Raw genomic sequence first — 16,576 nt, forward strand, 5'->3', positions numbered from 1 at the left:
CCAGGGGCTCCCCCAGTCTGGAGAGGGCCCACCGTGCGCCGTGCTTCCGCGTGGAGAGAGGTCCCAGGGAAGGTGCCGGGCAGGGCGAGGGGTGGTTTCTTCTGATGAGGGCACTAGAGCCACGTCCCATGAGGGCCCCGCAAGAGGTGGGGGACATTTGGTGTGTCTGTAGGGCCTGGGATGGCTGGCTAAGGGCCGTGTCCCTGCCTGCCCGTCATGATCGGAGCACTGGGAGAGGTGGGCCCCGTGTGCGGACCGTCAAGCGGTTCAGGTGTCTGAGAGCCGCCGGCCAGCCTCTGGGTGCTCGCTGCTGCCTGCATCCCCTCGGAGGCCAGCAGAGGCTTGCTGGTGTCCACCTTTGAAGGTCTGGGAGTCTGCTGAGGAAGGAAGACCCCTCAGCTGCTGGGTGTCCGGTGGGGCCGGCCCAGGCAAGGGAGAGGTGGCTCACGCACACGAGCACAGGACACGGTGGCCCCAGCCGGGAGGAGGTGGGGAGCCTCCAGAGTCTGAGTGGCCACGCCCTCGTGCCGGCTGAGGTGGGGGGCTCCAGCAGAGGGCACCTGCCCCACCCCTAAGACGTCGCCAGCCGTGGGCCATCGAGGCCTGGGCCAGTCCTCTCCCAGGACGGGAAGGCAGATGACAGGGCACAGCGCAACAGTCCTCCGCCTGTCCCTGGGCCAGCCTGTGCCCCTTCCTCAGCTGTGTCTTCCCCAGATGCACACTTACTGCAGTAGGCGCCGTTCCGAGCCCCGGAGGACGGCGGGGGCATGGAGGACTGCGGGGGCACGGAGGACGGCGGGGGCACGGAGGACGGCGGGGGCACGGAGGACAGGAGCACCGCGCAGTAGTTGATCTGAAGGAGGAGGGAGAGGCATCCAGGGGGGCCCCAGGGCCCTGCTACCCCATGACCCTCCCCTCTGGTAGCTGTGCTGGAGGGAACGGGCATGAGGGCGAGGTTCCAGGTGTGGAGAATGGACAGGTGAGGGGGTCCAAAGGGCAGGACCCCCCCAGGGAGGGCGCGCTGTCCCTGAAGTCACATATGGGGACAGGGACAGGTACTGCACCCCCCAGGGCCTCGCCCTGCCTGCTGAGCCGAAGCCTGGGTGCGGGCCCGGTGGTTTGGATGTTGGGGTGCAGGGCTGTGGGTGAGGGCCCCGGTCAGAAGAGCGCGTGGTCTGCCTGCCTACCTGTGACTCCAAACGCTTGATGCGCTTTTCTTGCTCTCTCAGCCCCCCGAGGTACTGGGCTACAGACTCCACCCTGCAGCAGAAGCTGGTGGGCACAGGGTGCTCCGCCTTTGGGCGATCTCCCCATGGTCCCCAGATCTGGGTGCAGAGCCCTTCTGCCCTCCCTGGGAGCTCGATGGGGCTGAGTGACTGCCAGCAAGAGCGGGCGACAAGGGCAGGCAGGAGGCCTGAAGGGACTGCTGGGATGGACCATTTCAGGGGGACCCAGAGCAAGGAGGACCCCACCTATATCAGCCCCTCTGCCCCTCTCAGCTTCAGCCTCCCCAGCTCAGAACTGCGCCCGGCAGGTGGCAGCCACACCAGCTTTAAGGCCACCAGCCGCTCGGCGGTGATGGGGGCAGAGGTCCCGGGGGATCTTACAACCTCTGGCACCCCGCTAGGCATCCGGCCGTCCCTCGGCAGGCCCTTCGCCCGCTCTGCCAGCCCCTGTTGGCGGCCCGCAGGGGACACAGCCCTGGCGTCCAGGCCGGGGTCTCCAGGGCACCCGTGCAGCCCCCACGCACCTGTGGGCGGTTTTCCGAAGCACCTCCTCCTCGCTGTCCTTCTTCTGCTTCTCCAGCTTACTCAGGTAGTTCTCCTTCTGAACTGCCTCCCAGGTGACCATCTTCTGGTCCAGGGGCTCCGGCAAGTCTCTCTCTGGGAAGGCCAGGGCGGCCACAGGCTTGGCTGGAGCCAGGTGGGCCTCGGGGCCAGGGGAGCCCAGGGCAAGCCCCCCGCCCTCCGGATCGCTGCAGACGGGCCCATGGTGTGAGGGGGAGGAAGGCGATGGGCTCAGCCTGTGCTGGCGGGGGGCTGAGGAGGGGACCCACGCCTCCGCGCGCCTGCCCACCCAGCACGTCGCCCGTCCCCTTCCATGCGGTCCAGGGCCGCCAGGCTGTATCCAGCCCTGTGGCCTCACCCAGGTGCTCCCGTTTCTGCCCGGCCGCCTTCTGGAAGAACCTCTTGAGCACCAGGCTCAGGTGGCTGAGGAGGATGAAGGGCGGCGCCAGGGCGGGGCGCTCGTGGTACTCCACGATGAGGTGATAGCGCTGGAACTTCCAGAACATGTCGGCATTGCCCTGCACCACCTGGAACGTGTAGCTGTGGGGCCCGCGTGTGGGTGGTGGAACACGTGTGGGCCTCCCGGGTCCTCCGTCCTGGTCCCTGCTGCGGCCCCACACCATTCCCGGAGGCCCCCCCAGTTCTATGATTGTCTCCACTCCCTCACTGCCCTCTGCGGGGTGTGTCTAGAACGGGGTTCGCTCACGTAGGGTCTTCACCGTCCCCTCTGCTCTCCTGGACAAGCCTAGGCTTCCCTGGTGCAAACCTGCCCTGGGAGCCACCCTTCCCCACGCCTGTCATTCGCCCCACCGCCTCCTCGGGGCCCTGCCCTCCCTCAGCCTGTGGTCCAGGCTCCAGTCCCTCCGGGGGCGGGGGTGCGGAGAGGCCCCCGCAGCCCAAGGCCTAGAGGGCTGGGCACTGGGGTCCCTGGGGCCCCCCACACATGGAGGGAGCACGGGGAGCGGACCACCTGAACATGGCGATCAGCAGGTTCATGAGTAGCACGTTGGTGACCAGCAGGAAGGTGACTAGCAGGAGGATGACCAGCCAGTTGGCATAGAGGTTCGGGCAGGAGGGGGAGTCCTCCTGCAGCAGGGGGTGCAGGGAGCAGTTCACGCGGGCTTCTGAAACACAAGTGGCATGGTGGGGGCCGCCTGGACCGACACCCTCCGATCTTGAGAGCTTCCTCGGGGTGAGGCCACCCAGGGGTGGAGGGCACTGGCCGGGTGGCCCAGCTACCCTGGTTGGCTGGGGATTATCGGGCTTAGCACTGAAAGTTCTTGTGTTAGGACACCCCAGGTCCTGGCAAACCAGGGAGACAGTCAGCCAGGGGCACTGGTCCCACTCCCCCACCTCCTCCTGACTGCGGTCACAGCAGGACCACAGGTTCTGGGGGCAGAGCCAAGGCCATCTGGGGGATGGGGCACAGAGGACCCCAGTTTCTGCTGGTAGGTGTGTGCATTGCCCACCACTACCACCACCAAGGGCTGTGCTCGAAGCTGGTGTGGAGAGAGCTGGCCGAGGCGAGGGGTGACCCTGTCTCCCCCCTGCAGGACTTGTCAGGGCCTTTATAACACTAAAGCCTGTCACGTGGCACCCAGCGGGGGGGGCAAGTCTGCACCATCTCCAAAGCTCATCTGGCCACACCGCCCTTGACCCTGAATGCCACAGGCAGTGTGGACACAGAGCACCTCTGGGCCAGCTCACAGAACATTCTCCCGCCAGTGGGAATGAGTGTGCGATCTGGGAGCAGGCTGAGCTCTGCACCCTGGGCGGGCGTGCCCTGGGGGGCCCGGGGATCGCAGCTCTGGCCCCTCACCAGCCAGCACCCCCACGCTCACGGGACAGGAGGCGTGGGAGGAAGGAGCAGAGCGTGAGCGCACAGGCCATGGGCGCCCGGCATGCTTGCCGCATCTTCTTCAGGAGGGGGCCTGTGGCCGCATATGTGCGTGCGCCCGCGCGCCCGTGTGGACGCTGCCCACGCCTGCACGCTGGACCGTTCCCACGGCTGCCTCTCTGGGTGTCCGTGCTGTGAGGCCTCGGTCTCTGTCTGCGTGTGTGTACCTGTGTCCCCACGCTGTGCGCCCGTGTCGGGCTTACAGGGCCTGTCTTCCTGTGTCTGTGTCTCCCCCCGCCCCCCCCCCCCCGGGAGGGGAGCCTCTCCCACTTTCCCCTGAGGGAGTTTCTGTGCCGGGCCACCCACGGGGAGCTGCTGAGCATGCTGAAGGGCGATGACCCTCCCCCAGTGCTCACGCTCCGAAGCAGGGAGACCCCCGTGACCCCCCCAGAGGTGCCACCAGGCCAGGCTGGAAATTAAATTGTCCCTGGGGCTGAAGCCGGACTGAAGTCAGCCCCGGGGCTTCCCGCCTGGCGTGCAGGGACGGGGCGGGCAGGGTGGCACTCTGGGCCCCAGGCCCACTGGCTGCATGTGAGTGACTCAGCCGAGCCCTGCCGCCCCGTGGTGGGGTTACCGAGGCCTGAGCAGACAGGAAGCCCAGCCCCAAGAGGGGAAGGGGCCTGCCCGGGACCCTCAGGGAGCCGGCCCAGGCCTGGCCCTAGTCACGGGCTTGCTGCTACAGCACTCTGGCCTCCTGAGGCAGCCCAGGGGCTGGGGGGAGGCCTGCACTCCCTCTGCCCTCCCTGGGTAGCCCCGGGCTCCTGGGGAACAGGGGCCGTGACCCCACCACACACCACTGTCCCCCCATACCAACGTGTGGCTGGGGCCCGAGATGTGGCCCTCCGAGGGACCCAGCGCTCCCCGCCTCCCAAGGGCCCCCGCAGGACAGGGCGGCCAGGGGCCGTACGGGGAGGGAGGCTGAAACTAAGGGCCTGGAACACTGCGGAAGAGCAAACACCGAGGAGTCACAGGGGCAGCCCACACCAACAGACCAAGGAAATGGGCCTACAGAACACCCCAGTTAGCTGATTGCCCTGGCGGTGGCGCCCCTCCCCATCCTGGCGGCCCATGTCTGCATCACTCCCGCTCTCACCCCGTTGACAAATCCATCCCGCGGGTGGCGGGCATGCTGACCCCGCCTCACTAGCTCCGGTGGTCGGGTCAGGCCTTAGACGCGGTGCGCCCGTGACTGCCCTGGGGCCCCGGGTGGCCCCGGTCCTGCACCAGCCGGAGCAGACGCCCCTCCCTGAGTCCTCACATGGGCCTCTGGCGCTGGCTCACCTTCCTGGAGGGTCTGGTTCCCCCCCCTCCTCCTCCTCACCGAATCCTAGCCGTCTCCAGGGCCAGTACAGGTGTCTCTGGCCCCCACGTCAGGGCTCCCCTGCACCTGTCACCACCCAGCCCCTGACGGAGGAGCAGCTCCGCCTCCCGACGGTACCCCCTGCCTGGGAAATTCTTGGAGCCCCCACTGGCCCTCAGCCTGCACGAGGGCCAGCTGGAGACACCTACACCCTCTGATAGGCGCGCACACTGGGGTGTGTCCCCGGAAGCAGCAAGGGCGCTGTCAGGGACGGCCTCTCGGCAGAGGGGCCTTGCCAGCAGGCGGGCCCGGGGCCCGGTGCGGAGCCTCTGGCAGGGGGGTGGGGGACAGGGAGGCCCGCTGTGCAACAGGGCCGCCCAGGAGGGCAGAAGCACCAGTGCGTGGATCGGCCCCATGACGGTGAGGGATGGACTGGGATGGGCCCTGTCCGCTTTGCAGCCTCCTTGTGCCTCAGTTCCTAGCCTGGTGCCCCAAGTCCCGGGTCCCTGTGATCAACAGAAATCAGCCCGGAGCTGTCCCTGGGCTGTGGGGCCTGGGGGCCAGCCTCAGGGACTTCCCCATCTCAGCTAGCTCCTGGCTGGGGCCTCATGTGACCCCGGAAGAGCCCTCTCAAGGGCCCCGTGTCCATTGTGTTTTAAAAGGAGGCTGTAAACCAGACCCCATCTGGCTGCACCGCAAAGCGTGGGGTCCTTGCAGCCAGCTCAAAGGCGCGCCCCCCCCCCGGCCATGTGCTAACCATCGATCTCGTCCAGTGGGATTTGCCCGAAGATCTGCAGGTAGGGCCGGTAGAGCACGCGGCGGAAGACCCACTCCAGGCGCCCGTCGTGGGGGTGCAGCAGCGCCTGCGTGGTCACGCCGTAGGCCACGAGCCACACGCTCAGGAAGAAGAGGAAGAAAAAGACGTCCTTCATCTCCGGGGGGGAAGCAGAGAGTTAGCAGTCGCCCGGCTGGGGGACGCTCTCTCACCCACCACTGAGCCAGGCGGGCTCAGGCGCAGCCGGCGGCTCACCATGCGCTCCACGATGATGATCTTGGGGCCCAGCTGCTTGTGGATGGCGAAGATGTGGATGAGCCGGAGCGTGAACACCATGAAGTCAACGGCAAGGACTGTGCGGCCCGCCTCAAACATGGAGGGCACCATCCTGGGGGAGGGGGTGGGTTGGATGGGCCGCTAGTGCCCAGAGAGGGGAAGGAGCGTCCTCCAGGACACACAGTGCGGGCGCCAGAGACAAGCCGGGATGTCTGAGGCCTTTCGTGGCTTCATCCTGCAGGTGGCCCTGCCCACCGGCCCAACCGAGCTGGCCCCCGTCAGGCCTCTGGGCCCCACAGACCTGCAGGTGACACCGACAATGAACAGGAAGATGGCCACCATGTCACACTTGTTCCAGTTATCTTCCACGTAGAGTGTGAACTTCTTCACCAGATGTGTGTCCTCGTCTGTGAAGAATCCCTGGCAGAGGGGCAGACAGTCTGCTGACAGCTCACTGGAGACAGCCCTGCCCAGCCCAGGCTGGGGTCGACGGGGATCAGGGCTCAGCCTGGAGCTGAGATCAGGGCTCAGCCTGAAGCCGGGATCAGGGCTCAGTGGGCTGGGATCAGGGCTCAGCCTGGAGCCAGGATCAGGGCTCAGTGGGCTCGGCCCACCACTGACCTGCCGGATCTCTTCCAGCACCAGTGTAAAGACCCAGAAGTAGAGGGTGACCTCAGGCCCAGATGGCCCCTGAGGAGGTGGCCTGAAGTCCACCAGCAGGACGTAGGTGAACAGGAAGAGGAAGGCAAAGTACATGACCACGTTCCCCAGGAACACGGTCACGGGCGCGCCCCAGAACATGCGCCAGCGTGTGAGCAGGAAGGCAGCACGCGGCCCTCGGTCGCCCTGAGCCCTTGGTGCCTCAGCCAACTCCTCCAGCCTGCAGCACAAGGAGACCACAGCCGGCGGTGAGGCGGGCGGCCCGTACGCCAAGGCGTGAGTGCCACCCCCTGGCCAGCCCGCCCCACGGCCCTCACCCGCTGCCCGGGCTGCAGAGCAGGCTCTTCTCCGTGTCCAGGCTGTCCAGCTCCTGCAGGCCCTCGGGGCCCGTCCTCAGCGGGACCTCCTCGCTGCAAGCACAGGGGACCCTCAGGGCCCACGGGGAGGGCACCAGCCAGCAAAGGAAGTGCTGAGTGCACTGAGAAGGTCTGCGCACAGGGGGCGCACACGGCTGCCGGAGACGCACCCCCAGCGGCACCCGCGAAGCCCAGGCCCACCCCCCCGCCACCGCCCGCGGCCGGCAAAATGGCAGCTGCCTGCGCCCAACACACCTGAAGGTGATGAGGTTGGTGTAGATGAGGGCCGGGCAGAGGAAGGCACACAGCAGCCGCAGGATGGGCGTGCCCGATGCCATGTCCCCCCACCAGATCTTGGTCAGGAAGGCCTGAAAGGAAGGCACCGCCGCTGGCCTCCCACCCCCACACCTTTGCTCACCTGTGCCCGGCACCAGGCGCGCCCTCCCAGGCTCAGCCGAAGCCTCGCCCTGCATCCCGGGGGGGAGGACCCTTCACGGGGGGGAGGGAGGCCGGGTTCGGGGGTGCGGGAGGGCCGAGTGGAGGAGGCGGCACCTCTGCTGAGATCCGAGGCAGACAAAGGTCTGGCCGGGGGCAGCGAGAAGGAAGCCAGGCAGGTGCCTTCCAGGAGCGGAGCTCCCCTCCTGCGCCCCCTGCCCTGCGTGACCACGACTTGAAGAGTGGAGGCGGGGGGGGGGCGGCCCTCCCTGAAGCCAGACGCTCACCTGCACCCCATCGTGGGCAAAGAAGGCCTTGGTGTCGGCCTCGGTGGCCAGGTGCAGACAGGTGGTCCTGCTCCAGCAGCGGTTCCTGCGCACCAGCAGGGCGAACGCACGGTCCTCACTGTTGTTGTAGCACTCGGAGAAGAGACCTGCCCGGGGACACCGGCCGCTGGTACCCACAGGGCCACAGCCCCCGGCCTCCTCCCTCCTGTGCCCGAGCCGCGCCCAGCTTCCCGCAAGGACCCTGGCTGTCCCCGCCTGCCCTGCCCTTCCCTCCCCCCATCGTCACCCCATGTGCCCCGACCGACCCCCAGCAGGACCCAGTGTGTGCCCAGGGCCACCGCCGAGGACCCCTCTGTCCCTCTGTTAGAATGTTAGGGTCCGCCTCCCCACTAGGAGGAGCCTCTGAGTGGACCCCAGGCCCCCGCTGCGTGCGGAGGCTGGGCGCCGGGCCGGTGGCTCACCCAGGGCCAGCTGCTCGTACTTGGCCTCGCTCACAGTGCAGTGCACCCCCGCCCCGGTCTCCAGGCGCGACATCTCTCTGAGGATCTTGCAGGCGGCCAGAGCGGCGGCCACCCCCTCCTGGCCCTAGGAGGCAGGGTGAGAGGAGGCGGCCTGCCCCGCCCCTCCCCGCCCCCCAGGGGCCCGAGGCCAACCCACCATGGCCCAGAAGTAGGTGGCCATGTCGTGGCGGTTTTGCAGCACGGCCCAGAGGAACAGGTCCCGCCAGGGGTTCTCGCTCTTTCGGTTCAGATCCAGCAGCCACTTCCGGCCCTCGGGCCGCCTGGCCGGTCCCCGTTCCTGGAGGACAGGGCCGTCAGCCTCCTGGCGGCCTGGCCCAGCCCCTCCCGGCCGCCGGCCCGCTCACCTCCTGGTAGAGCCCGCGACAGGCGTCGTGCAGGAAGTCCTTGAGCAGGCGGGAGACCTCGTGCAGGGAGAAGGCGGGCAGGCCCACGGGCGGCTCGCGGGCCTGCTGGGCGCCCAGGCCGGCCAGTGTCAGCCGGCCCTCCTCGTGCTTGCGCTGCAGCAGGTCGAAGAGCAGGCTCTTGGGGGGCGCCGAACGGTAGAGCTGCTGTAGCCGCCCGTACGTCAGGAAGTCCCCCACGTCGGCGCCGTTGTCCACAAAGAGTCGCACAAACTCGGGCTTGTCACTCACCAGCGCGTCCATCATCACCTCCTCCAGGTCACAGGACTGGGGCCGCCACGGGACATGCCCAGGTGGGGGAGACAGGCAGAGTGAGTGGGAGCTGGTGCACGGGGAGCCCCCCAGCTCCTGTCCCTCCGAGCCGGCTCCGGGCCACCAGGGGCCACCAGTCCTCCCTGGGGGCCGTGTGCGAGGAGCCCCCAGCAGGTGCCCTGGCCTCCCCGCCCCCCTGGGCCACAGCAGGCAGGAAGGGGCCCGTCAGTGGCCCTGGGAACACCGTCTGCCCCCAGGCCCTTGACACGGCCCCCGCCCTGTGTCGGACAGAAATGCGGCTCAGGAGGAATCAGCTGGCTGGCAGGCGGGCACCTTCCACTCCACGTCCCCGTTGAAGATCTCGCTCCTGGCGATGTCCACGCGGTCCCAGGCCACGGCCAGCTTGAGCTCATCCAGGTAGTCCTGTGCTTCCTGGCTGTGGCTCTTGCAGGCTGCGGGCAGAGCGGGCGGGAGGTGAGGGGCCAACCCAGGGGTCCACAGGGCCGGTGGGCACAGGGCCCCTCACGGTGGTCTTCCGGACACACAGCCCGGGAACCGCAGCCTGCTTCACACCCTCTGAATAATGGTGAGAGCCTCCCAATGTTGCAAGACTCCCAGAAGCCGGTGCTGGGAACCGCGGCAGAAACGCCGGCCCCGGGGACCCTGATGGGACGGGGTGAGCGGAGCTGGAGGGAGTGGACGGCCTGTCTGGAGGAGCGTCCCCTCCCTCCCTCCAGGGCATCCCGGCCCCAAACTGCCCCTCCGGGCCTGGGTCTATGTCTGGCTTCCCCAAGGTCAGTCCCTTGGCACGGCTGGTCTCCAATATGAAAAGCATATTGAGTGACAGCCGGATGGTGAATCAGCCCAGTGTCGTTGATCAAGGAACAGGGAAACACAAGGCAGTCCTTGCACACCGTGGAAGATCCCTCAGCCTTAAAAAGCAATGAGGCACCCACCCGTGCCGCGGCCTGGGCGATGCAGTGACAGGAGCCGAAGGCCACACACCGTAGCCCATTGATGGGAAGGGCCCCAAAAGGGCACATCCGTCCAGGCAGAACACAAGCCAGTGGGCGCCAGGGGCCCAGGAAACAGGGCGTGCCAGACGGCTGCCAGCTTGCTTTGGGGGCAGTGAAGGTGTTCCGGCATTAGACGGTGGGGATGGTTGACAACTTGCAAATGGACTAAAAGCCCCTGGATTGGACACTTAAATAGTTTCTTAAATTATGGTAAAACATAGCAGACCTAAAACCTGGCAAACACGACCCTGTGCGGATCTGTGGGTCATCTCTGTGTCACTCCAGTTCTGTTACATGTGCTGCTGGAAATGTGAGCGCCGGGCCGCACACGCACGCACACTCGCGCTCACACAGGTGTCCGCACACGTGCACACGCACACATGCTCTCACCACACACAGTTGCGTGCACACATGCTCACAAGTACACAGGCACACACACCCATGCACACGTGTGCAAATGCACACGCACACGCGGGTGCTCACACGTACACAGGCGCGCACGCACACACACAGCAGAGGGATGCCGTCCCAGGAGTCCCGGCTGCGGACGGCCCACCTGGGGGGTGGCCCTGCCCCACGTGCCAGGCCCGCAGGGTGAGAGCCGCGATGGGACAGGGTGTGGGAAGCAGCCCCGCGCCAGGCGCAGAGCCCGGGGCCGTGGGGAGCAGTGGCTGGCCTCCCCGCCTCCGCCTGGGGCCCTCACCTTTCACCAGCGCCTTAAGGATGACGGTGTCCAGCTCCTCGGAGCTCTCCTGCTCGAAGTCGTGCACGGTGAGCAGTTGCGGGTGGGAGGTGATGTTCTGCAGCTGGGACATAGGACAAAGGCCCTGAGGTGGCCCTGGGGGCAGAGGGCAGGCCGGTGGGCAGGCCACAGGCCCACCACGGATGGAGGCACCGGCCGGGCACTTGGCGTGTGAGGCAGGTCCTAGCGAGCAGGCCAGCCGGCTGCCCAGGGCACCGGGGCAGCACCCCAGCCCAGGGGGCTCGCTCCCAGGTCCCTTGCTCCGAGGGCCTAAGGCAGAGCCAGTTTGGAGGCGTCGTGGGGAGGGGGAGGAGCCTGGGACTTCTGTGTGGGCTGGGGGCACGGAGGCGCCCAGGAGGAGTTTCCCCCTGGGCCAGCTCCCCCCCCAGGAGAAGGGGATGGGACGGGGAGGAGGGCCTCGGCCTTTGGACCCCACAGTCCTGGGAGGCTCCTACCAGCTCGGTCCAGTGTACGATGTCCTCCCAGCAGAAATGTTCGCCCGGAAACTTCTCTTTAAACTGCTTCTCGGCCACCTGTGGCACCAGGAGGTCGGGCTGGTTCAGCAGGGCGGCCAACACGTCTGCGATGCCCCCTGAGCCTGCCAGGATCAGCCACGGGGCAGCCTGCTCCACGGCCCTGGAAATCCTCTGAGGCAGCACAGTGGGGAGAGTGGACCCCACATCAGCGTGGGTGCCGTCCTGAGCCCACGTGCTGGAGGTGCCCCGTCCCAGGCCGGGGAGGGCCCTGCAGGCAGCCACGGCCGGCCCGGGGGGCTCCCGCCAGGCCCCCGCCCCGTCCCCCCGCCCTACCTCCAGGGTGCTGGGGTCACCATTGACCAGCAGACAGAGGACCGGGACCTCGATGCTGCCGGCGCCTGTGGACAGAGCGCCCGTGAGGTCTGCTCTGGTGCCCGGGCGGGGGGGCTGGCACCCTCCCCGTGGGGTGGCTGCCTGCTCAGACCATCAACCCACCACATTTTCTGGGCAAATGCTGGCCCAGAGGCAGTTTCTAGTGAACGTGGGCTCCAGGCTGGCCATCGCACACACCAGCCCCTTCACCTGGGGACCATTCTGGCCACTCACGGCTATTTCCACAGTAGGAATGTCAGTGAAGTCAAACGTGCAGTCCCAGCCGCACCAGCCACAATTAGGTGCCCAGCATCCACCCCTATCGTGGCAGAAAGCTCTCCAGCTGCCCTGAAGACCGTTGGAGGCCCACAGAAGCAAGCCAAAAAGGTAAAGGAGGGGCCCTGGCCTGTTGGTCCCCCAAACATAAACCAGAAACGAGACTTCGGAATGTGAGGCCAGCTGGTGCTGGGCAGGCAGGGGCCAGCAGGCTCCCGGCAGGGGCCTCCTGATCGAATCTGGAGGCTAGATCAGTGTGTGGGGCCATCCAGGCTTCCACAAACCGGAGCACCGCACCACCTCTGTGGTTTAAACATGCCTTTGGTTGTGTTTTCATTTTTAAAGAACACTCAGTTGATAAATATTTTATATTGCTTATAAATATCATAAGCAATCATGTTTTGTGTATACATTTTTGTTACACACCAGAGTTAATCCAGCTTTCAAACCCACCGCTGGCTGCGGCGGGGCCTATTCCTCAGGTAACGCTGCCCTCTGGTGGCAGCGTACCTCCTGGCTGGTACAGGGAAATGGGCCTCTCAAAACTTGCAGATCCGCTTTCTTCCCAAAGTCCTGAGCCCACAGGAAGAGCCTCTGGCCAGGGGCGCCGGGTGCAAACACGCTGGCAACTACTCGGCCATCCGGCGGGAATGCCGCTGCCTGGCAGGGCTACACCCCTAGCTGTGCACCCGCCAACCCGCTGGCAGCCTCCCATCCCAGCCCGGTCTCCGCACCCACGTGTGCTCAGTGCCTTCAGCCCGGAATGCCCTACCCTGCCCACCGGTGGCCCTTCCAGCCCTGCCCACACGCTGTGCCCCCGGGACCCCCCCCGCCGCAACCCCCTCCCCAGGCCTCACCCCCATAGCCAGTTCTCTGCTCCGAGATGTGCTTCTCCAGCCTCAGCCTCAGCTCCGTCAGCCCGTCCCCCTTCCCGGGGGGCCCAGGCTCCACCAGGATGAAGTGGGCGTGGTTGTTGTCCAGGGAGTAGAGGGGGCCCTGGCCGCTGCCGTCGTCCGTGGGGTAGTGGACGGGGCTGTGCTCCTGGACCCCCACCCCGCACACAGCATGAGGCCGGGGCCGGGCCTGTTCCCACCCCCAGCCAGAGGGAGGGCCGCGCAGCAGGCGCCTGGGGCCCAGGGGCAGGCAGGGCGGGGAGTGGGTCCTCCAGACCGCACCCGGGCGGACGAAGCTCCCCGCGCTGCCCGGCCCTGCCTTAGACAGACCCTGGGCTGGGAGCCGAGCCCGCTCGCCCGGGGTCGCCCAGGCTTGCTGTGACCGTCTGGGCCTCATCCTGGTCCTGGGCAGAGGGTCCGTCAGTGCTGGCTGGGAGCCGGGCGACCCCTCCCCATGCTATTCCCTAGGCAATGCTGCCACCTGCTGGCCGCATGCCGGGCCCCCCCCTCCCCCTCCTGCTTCCTTTCCTTCTTCCTTCCCCTCCCCTCTCCCCTCCTCCTTTCTCCTCCCCCTCCTCGCCCTCCTCCTCCTCCTCCCTCGTTCTCCCTCCTCTCCCTCTCCCTCTCCCCTCTCCCTGCTCCCCTCCCACAACTTCCCCTCAGTGTCTCAACCCTTCAGGATCCTGCCTCACCCCAGAGCCCCACCCCACCCCCCACCCAGGGCAGAGGCTACTCTGTCCACTGCGGGCCTGGTACGCAGAGAGCCTCAGGAGGTGTTTGCCAAATGCCCCATGGGCAGCAGATGGGCGGCTGTGGTCAGCCTTCAAGACTGCACTGGTGGCATCCTCGGCGGACCCCCTCCCACCCTGGGGTGGGGGATACTTGGGGGCTGTGGGCCCCTCCCTGCCTCCTAGGTCCACCTTGCCCAGCGGCCGTGGTGCTCCAAGACAGACGCTTACCTGGGCATCGTCCAGAAGCTGACGGTGCAGGACGTGGCCCAGAGAGGCAAGGCCGATGGCCACCGCACGGGCCCTGGTGGACGTGCTGGCCAGCGAGTGGTCACGCACGGCCTGTCCCACGTACCGGGCGAGGCCCACTCGGAGCGCGCTGGTCAGGATCCAGGCCCCTGCGGCATGGGGCTCAGTGTGCCCGTGGCCCCCAGGTCCTCCCCCACCAGCTGGTAGGCCCAGGTCCCCAGGCCCATGGGAGCCACAGCACCTCTCCCACCTGTGGGTGTCAGCTGGGAGTGGGCCCCCGGGTGGCACCCTGGGCAACAGGCCACAGCTCCGCCCCGTTGTCTGGGCCGGGGACAAGAGCCTGCGAGGGTTTCTCCAAATTAGGAAGCCCTCGGCCCTGTGGGGTCTGTCGGCCTTTTCCTTTGCTGCCCCAATGATCCCCTCTGTGGCGAGGGAGCTCAGAAAGCCCACGACCTTGCACTGGGTTTTCTGCAGGTTCAGCCGGCCCGGACATGGAGCCTAGTAATCTGGTTCTGACCCAGTCCAGCCAGGCTGCTCCCCTGAGGGAGGCGGGGAGGGCAGTGGGGGCCGACCCGCAGGCATGGGGTGCAGAAGGGCTGCCTCCCCTGGGGGCATCTCATCAAGGCCCATGGGGGGAGGCCTGCAGCTCCTGGGGGAGACCTGAACCTGGGGGACCTCAGCCGCTGCCCTGCATCCCCAGGAGCTGCTCCCATTGCAGGCCACGCGGAGGGAGCCACATAGGCCAGGGGGCTGGGGTGCTCCCCGCTCGGCTCTGGGGGGGCCTCACCTGTGCTCTGAGCTGCCTTCACCAGCCCCTTGCGCAGGACATCCCGCAGCCAGGACTTCATGGCGAACGGCCGCTCCTCGCCCACCAGGGACACCACCAGGTTGGGAGTAGTCAGGTGCCACTCGGCCAGCAGGAGGTCGAAGAGCTCGGAGGGGGCCACATCGCTGGGCACCTTCACGAACTGCAGGGCAGGATGGCAGCCTCAGGGTGCAGGGTGGGGGGGGGTGCTGGGCATGGGGCACTGGGCACTGGGGGGCACTGGGCACTGGGGGGCACTGGGCACTGGGGGGCACTGGGGGCACTGGGGCACTGGGCATGGGGGCCCTGGGCACTGGGGGGCACTGGGCACAGGGGACATGGGGGCACTGGGCACTGGGGGATGAGGAGAGAGGCTGAACCCCTTTAGGGGCAGGGTGGCAGCAGGAAACCAGGGCTCAGGTGGTCCTGCCTTGATCTGCCTGTGCCCCAGGCAGCCCTGACTCCTGTCTAGGCCTTGCTTCCCTCTCCACAGGGGGTGGGGGGTGGAGAGAGGAGGGGTCCTGGATGTGCCGTGCAGGGGCAGGAGGTGGGGGCCAGAGGGCACCAGGAGCTCTGCACCTTGCCGGCCCAGGGGCTCTGAATTCAGTCCCGAGTGAGCAGGCACGGGGGGCTCTGTGCTCAGGGGAGGAGGTGGGAGCTCAGGAGTGGAACAAGCACTCGGTGGTTGGCCCCCAGGGCGTGGGGGCCCAGCCTCAGTGTTGCAGGGAGGGCAGCCCCCTTACCTTGCCTCGCTTCTTCCCAGACCCTCCAAATTCGATCTCGCCCCGGCACAGGCCGGGCTCCGAGCCGGGCGCAGCAGCCCTGGGGCCTCCAGGACAGGTGCCCCCGGCCTCCTGCATGAGGACCTCCCTGCGGGCACAGAGCCGACCTCTGAGGGCAGGAGAGGCGAACCCTGCCCCCTCCCTGCTGGGGCCAGCGGCTGCCATGCTGACAGAGACTGGGGCCACCAACAGGTGTCCCCGCCCCAGGGCCCTCCCCAGCAGCTAGCCCAGCCTAGAGCCCCACCATGACGTCCACAAGGCCCCCTTCACAATCCGGCTTCAGTTGTGGGGAACCTCCCTCACCCCACCCCCTTCCCAGACGGGGAGGGGGCGCATCCTGGCCCCTCTACCTGGCTCCCCGTCCTGCTACTCACCCCGCCCTGGGCGCCTCTGGCCGACCACTCCTGTCACCACTCCCGCCAAGGCTTTGGTGGGAGCTGTCCTAGAAACCCAGAACGTCTTATGGCCTTCCGGACACACAGCCCACCCTCCCCACACCCTCGTTGGCCCCAGGATGGGGATGGACACCCTGGGTGTGCCTGGGCGGGGAGGGGGCTGGCTGGTGCCCACAGCTCAGGTGCAGGGGGCCGAGGGGGACCTGGGGAAGACTATGTGGGTGTGGGGGAGGGACAGACCACCCCTCCTTGCCAGAAGGCCCAGGGAGGAAGGCACCCTGCCCCAGGCTCTCCCCACCAAGTTCCTGCCCCAGCCCTGGCCCGCTGCCTGGCTCAGTGCCCAGCACTGCACCCTAGACTCTCTCAGGCGGGTCGGGCACGTTAGCCCCACCCCACTCACCGGGGACGGAGGGCTGGGGGCCCACAACCGGCCCAGGTGACGAGGAGCTGGCTCCCAAGGGCCTACCTGGCTGCAGGCACCCCAGGGTCCCCCCCCGGCCAGCCCGAATCCCCCGGGGTCTCCCCCACCCGCCAGCCCACATCCCCCTGCCACCCTTGGCTGCCCAGCCACCTGTCCATGCGGGCTGTCGGCAGACCCCCTCCCAGCTTCCCTGGGGCAGCCCCGCTGGCCCCCTCCCCCTAGGACGTGTCCTTCCGTGAAACCCTTTCCCCTGGCAGCCCCCCAGGCAGCCCACCCTTTGTTCGTTAGAGAGCGGCCGCCTGGGTACACAGGAGGGGAGGGTGGGTGGTGGGCGGGGCTCTGCCCATGGGACAGGGACCTGCATCCTCACGGCCCTCCCCGCTGGGTCCCCCAGACGGACACGTCCAAGTCCCGACTCCCGGCACCTGCGAACCGTCTGTGGAAATACGCTCTTTGCAGAGGTGATCGGCTCAA

At 67.5% G+C, this 16,576-nt stretch overlaps 1 protein-coding gene across 1 annotated transcript; it reads right to left on the minus strand.

The window, feature by feature from the left end:
- Positions 1-267: 267 nt before the first annotated feature.
- TRPM5 (transient receptor potential cation channel subfamily M member 5) lies at positions 268-15,451 on the minus strand. Its single transcript, XM_036067812.2, has 24 exons — positions 15,248-15,451; positions 14,487-14,667; positions 13,682-13,848; positions 12,687-12,870; positions 11,515-11,579; positions 11,161-11,352; positions 10,667-10,769; positions 9,281-9,399; positions 8,639-8,962; positions 8,431-8,595; positions 8,235-8,358; positions 7,774-7,919; positions 7,307-7,419; positions 7,013-7,105; positions 6,657-6,915; positions 6,337-6,455; positions 6,015-6,147; positions 5,742-5,916; positions 2,758-2,911; positions 2,146-2,327; positions 1,751-1,883; positions 1,188-1,260; positions 727-853; positions 268-374 (listed from the first exon to the last, which is right to left on the minus strand). Exons 1-24 carry the CDS (start codon positions 15,449-15,451, stop codon positions 268-270), a joined length of 3,642 nt encoding a protein of 1,213 aa, XP_035923705.2.
- Between the last annotated feature and the right edge of the window lie 1,125 nt (positions 15,452-16,576).

The sequence above is a fragment of the Halichoerus grypus genome, chromosome 11 (genome assembly GCF_964656455.1).
Source record: "Halichoerus grypus chromosome 11, mHalGry1.hap1.1, whole genome shotgun sequence".
NCBI lineage: Eukaryota > Metazoa > Chordata > Mammalia > Carnivora > Phocidae > Halichoerus > Halichoerus grypus.

What these genes read in the sequence shown, in the direction of transcription:
- TRPM5 (XM_036067812.2), bottom strand. Translation starts at nt 15,451, where the DNA reads ATGGCAGCCGCTGGCCCCAGCAGGGAGGGGGCAGGGTTCGCCTCTCCT. An exon ending in GCAGAAACGGGAGCACCTGG is followed by an intron (nt 1,884 to 2,145) that starts GTGAGGCCACAG and finishes TGGCCTTCCCAG; the next exon opens with AGAGAGACTTGCCGGAGCCC. An exon ending in TCAAGCGTTTGGAGTCACAG is followed by an intron (nt 854 to 1,187) that starts GTAGGCAGGCAG and finishes CTCCTCCTTCAG; the next exon opens with ATCAACTACTGCGCGGTGCT.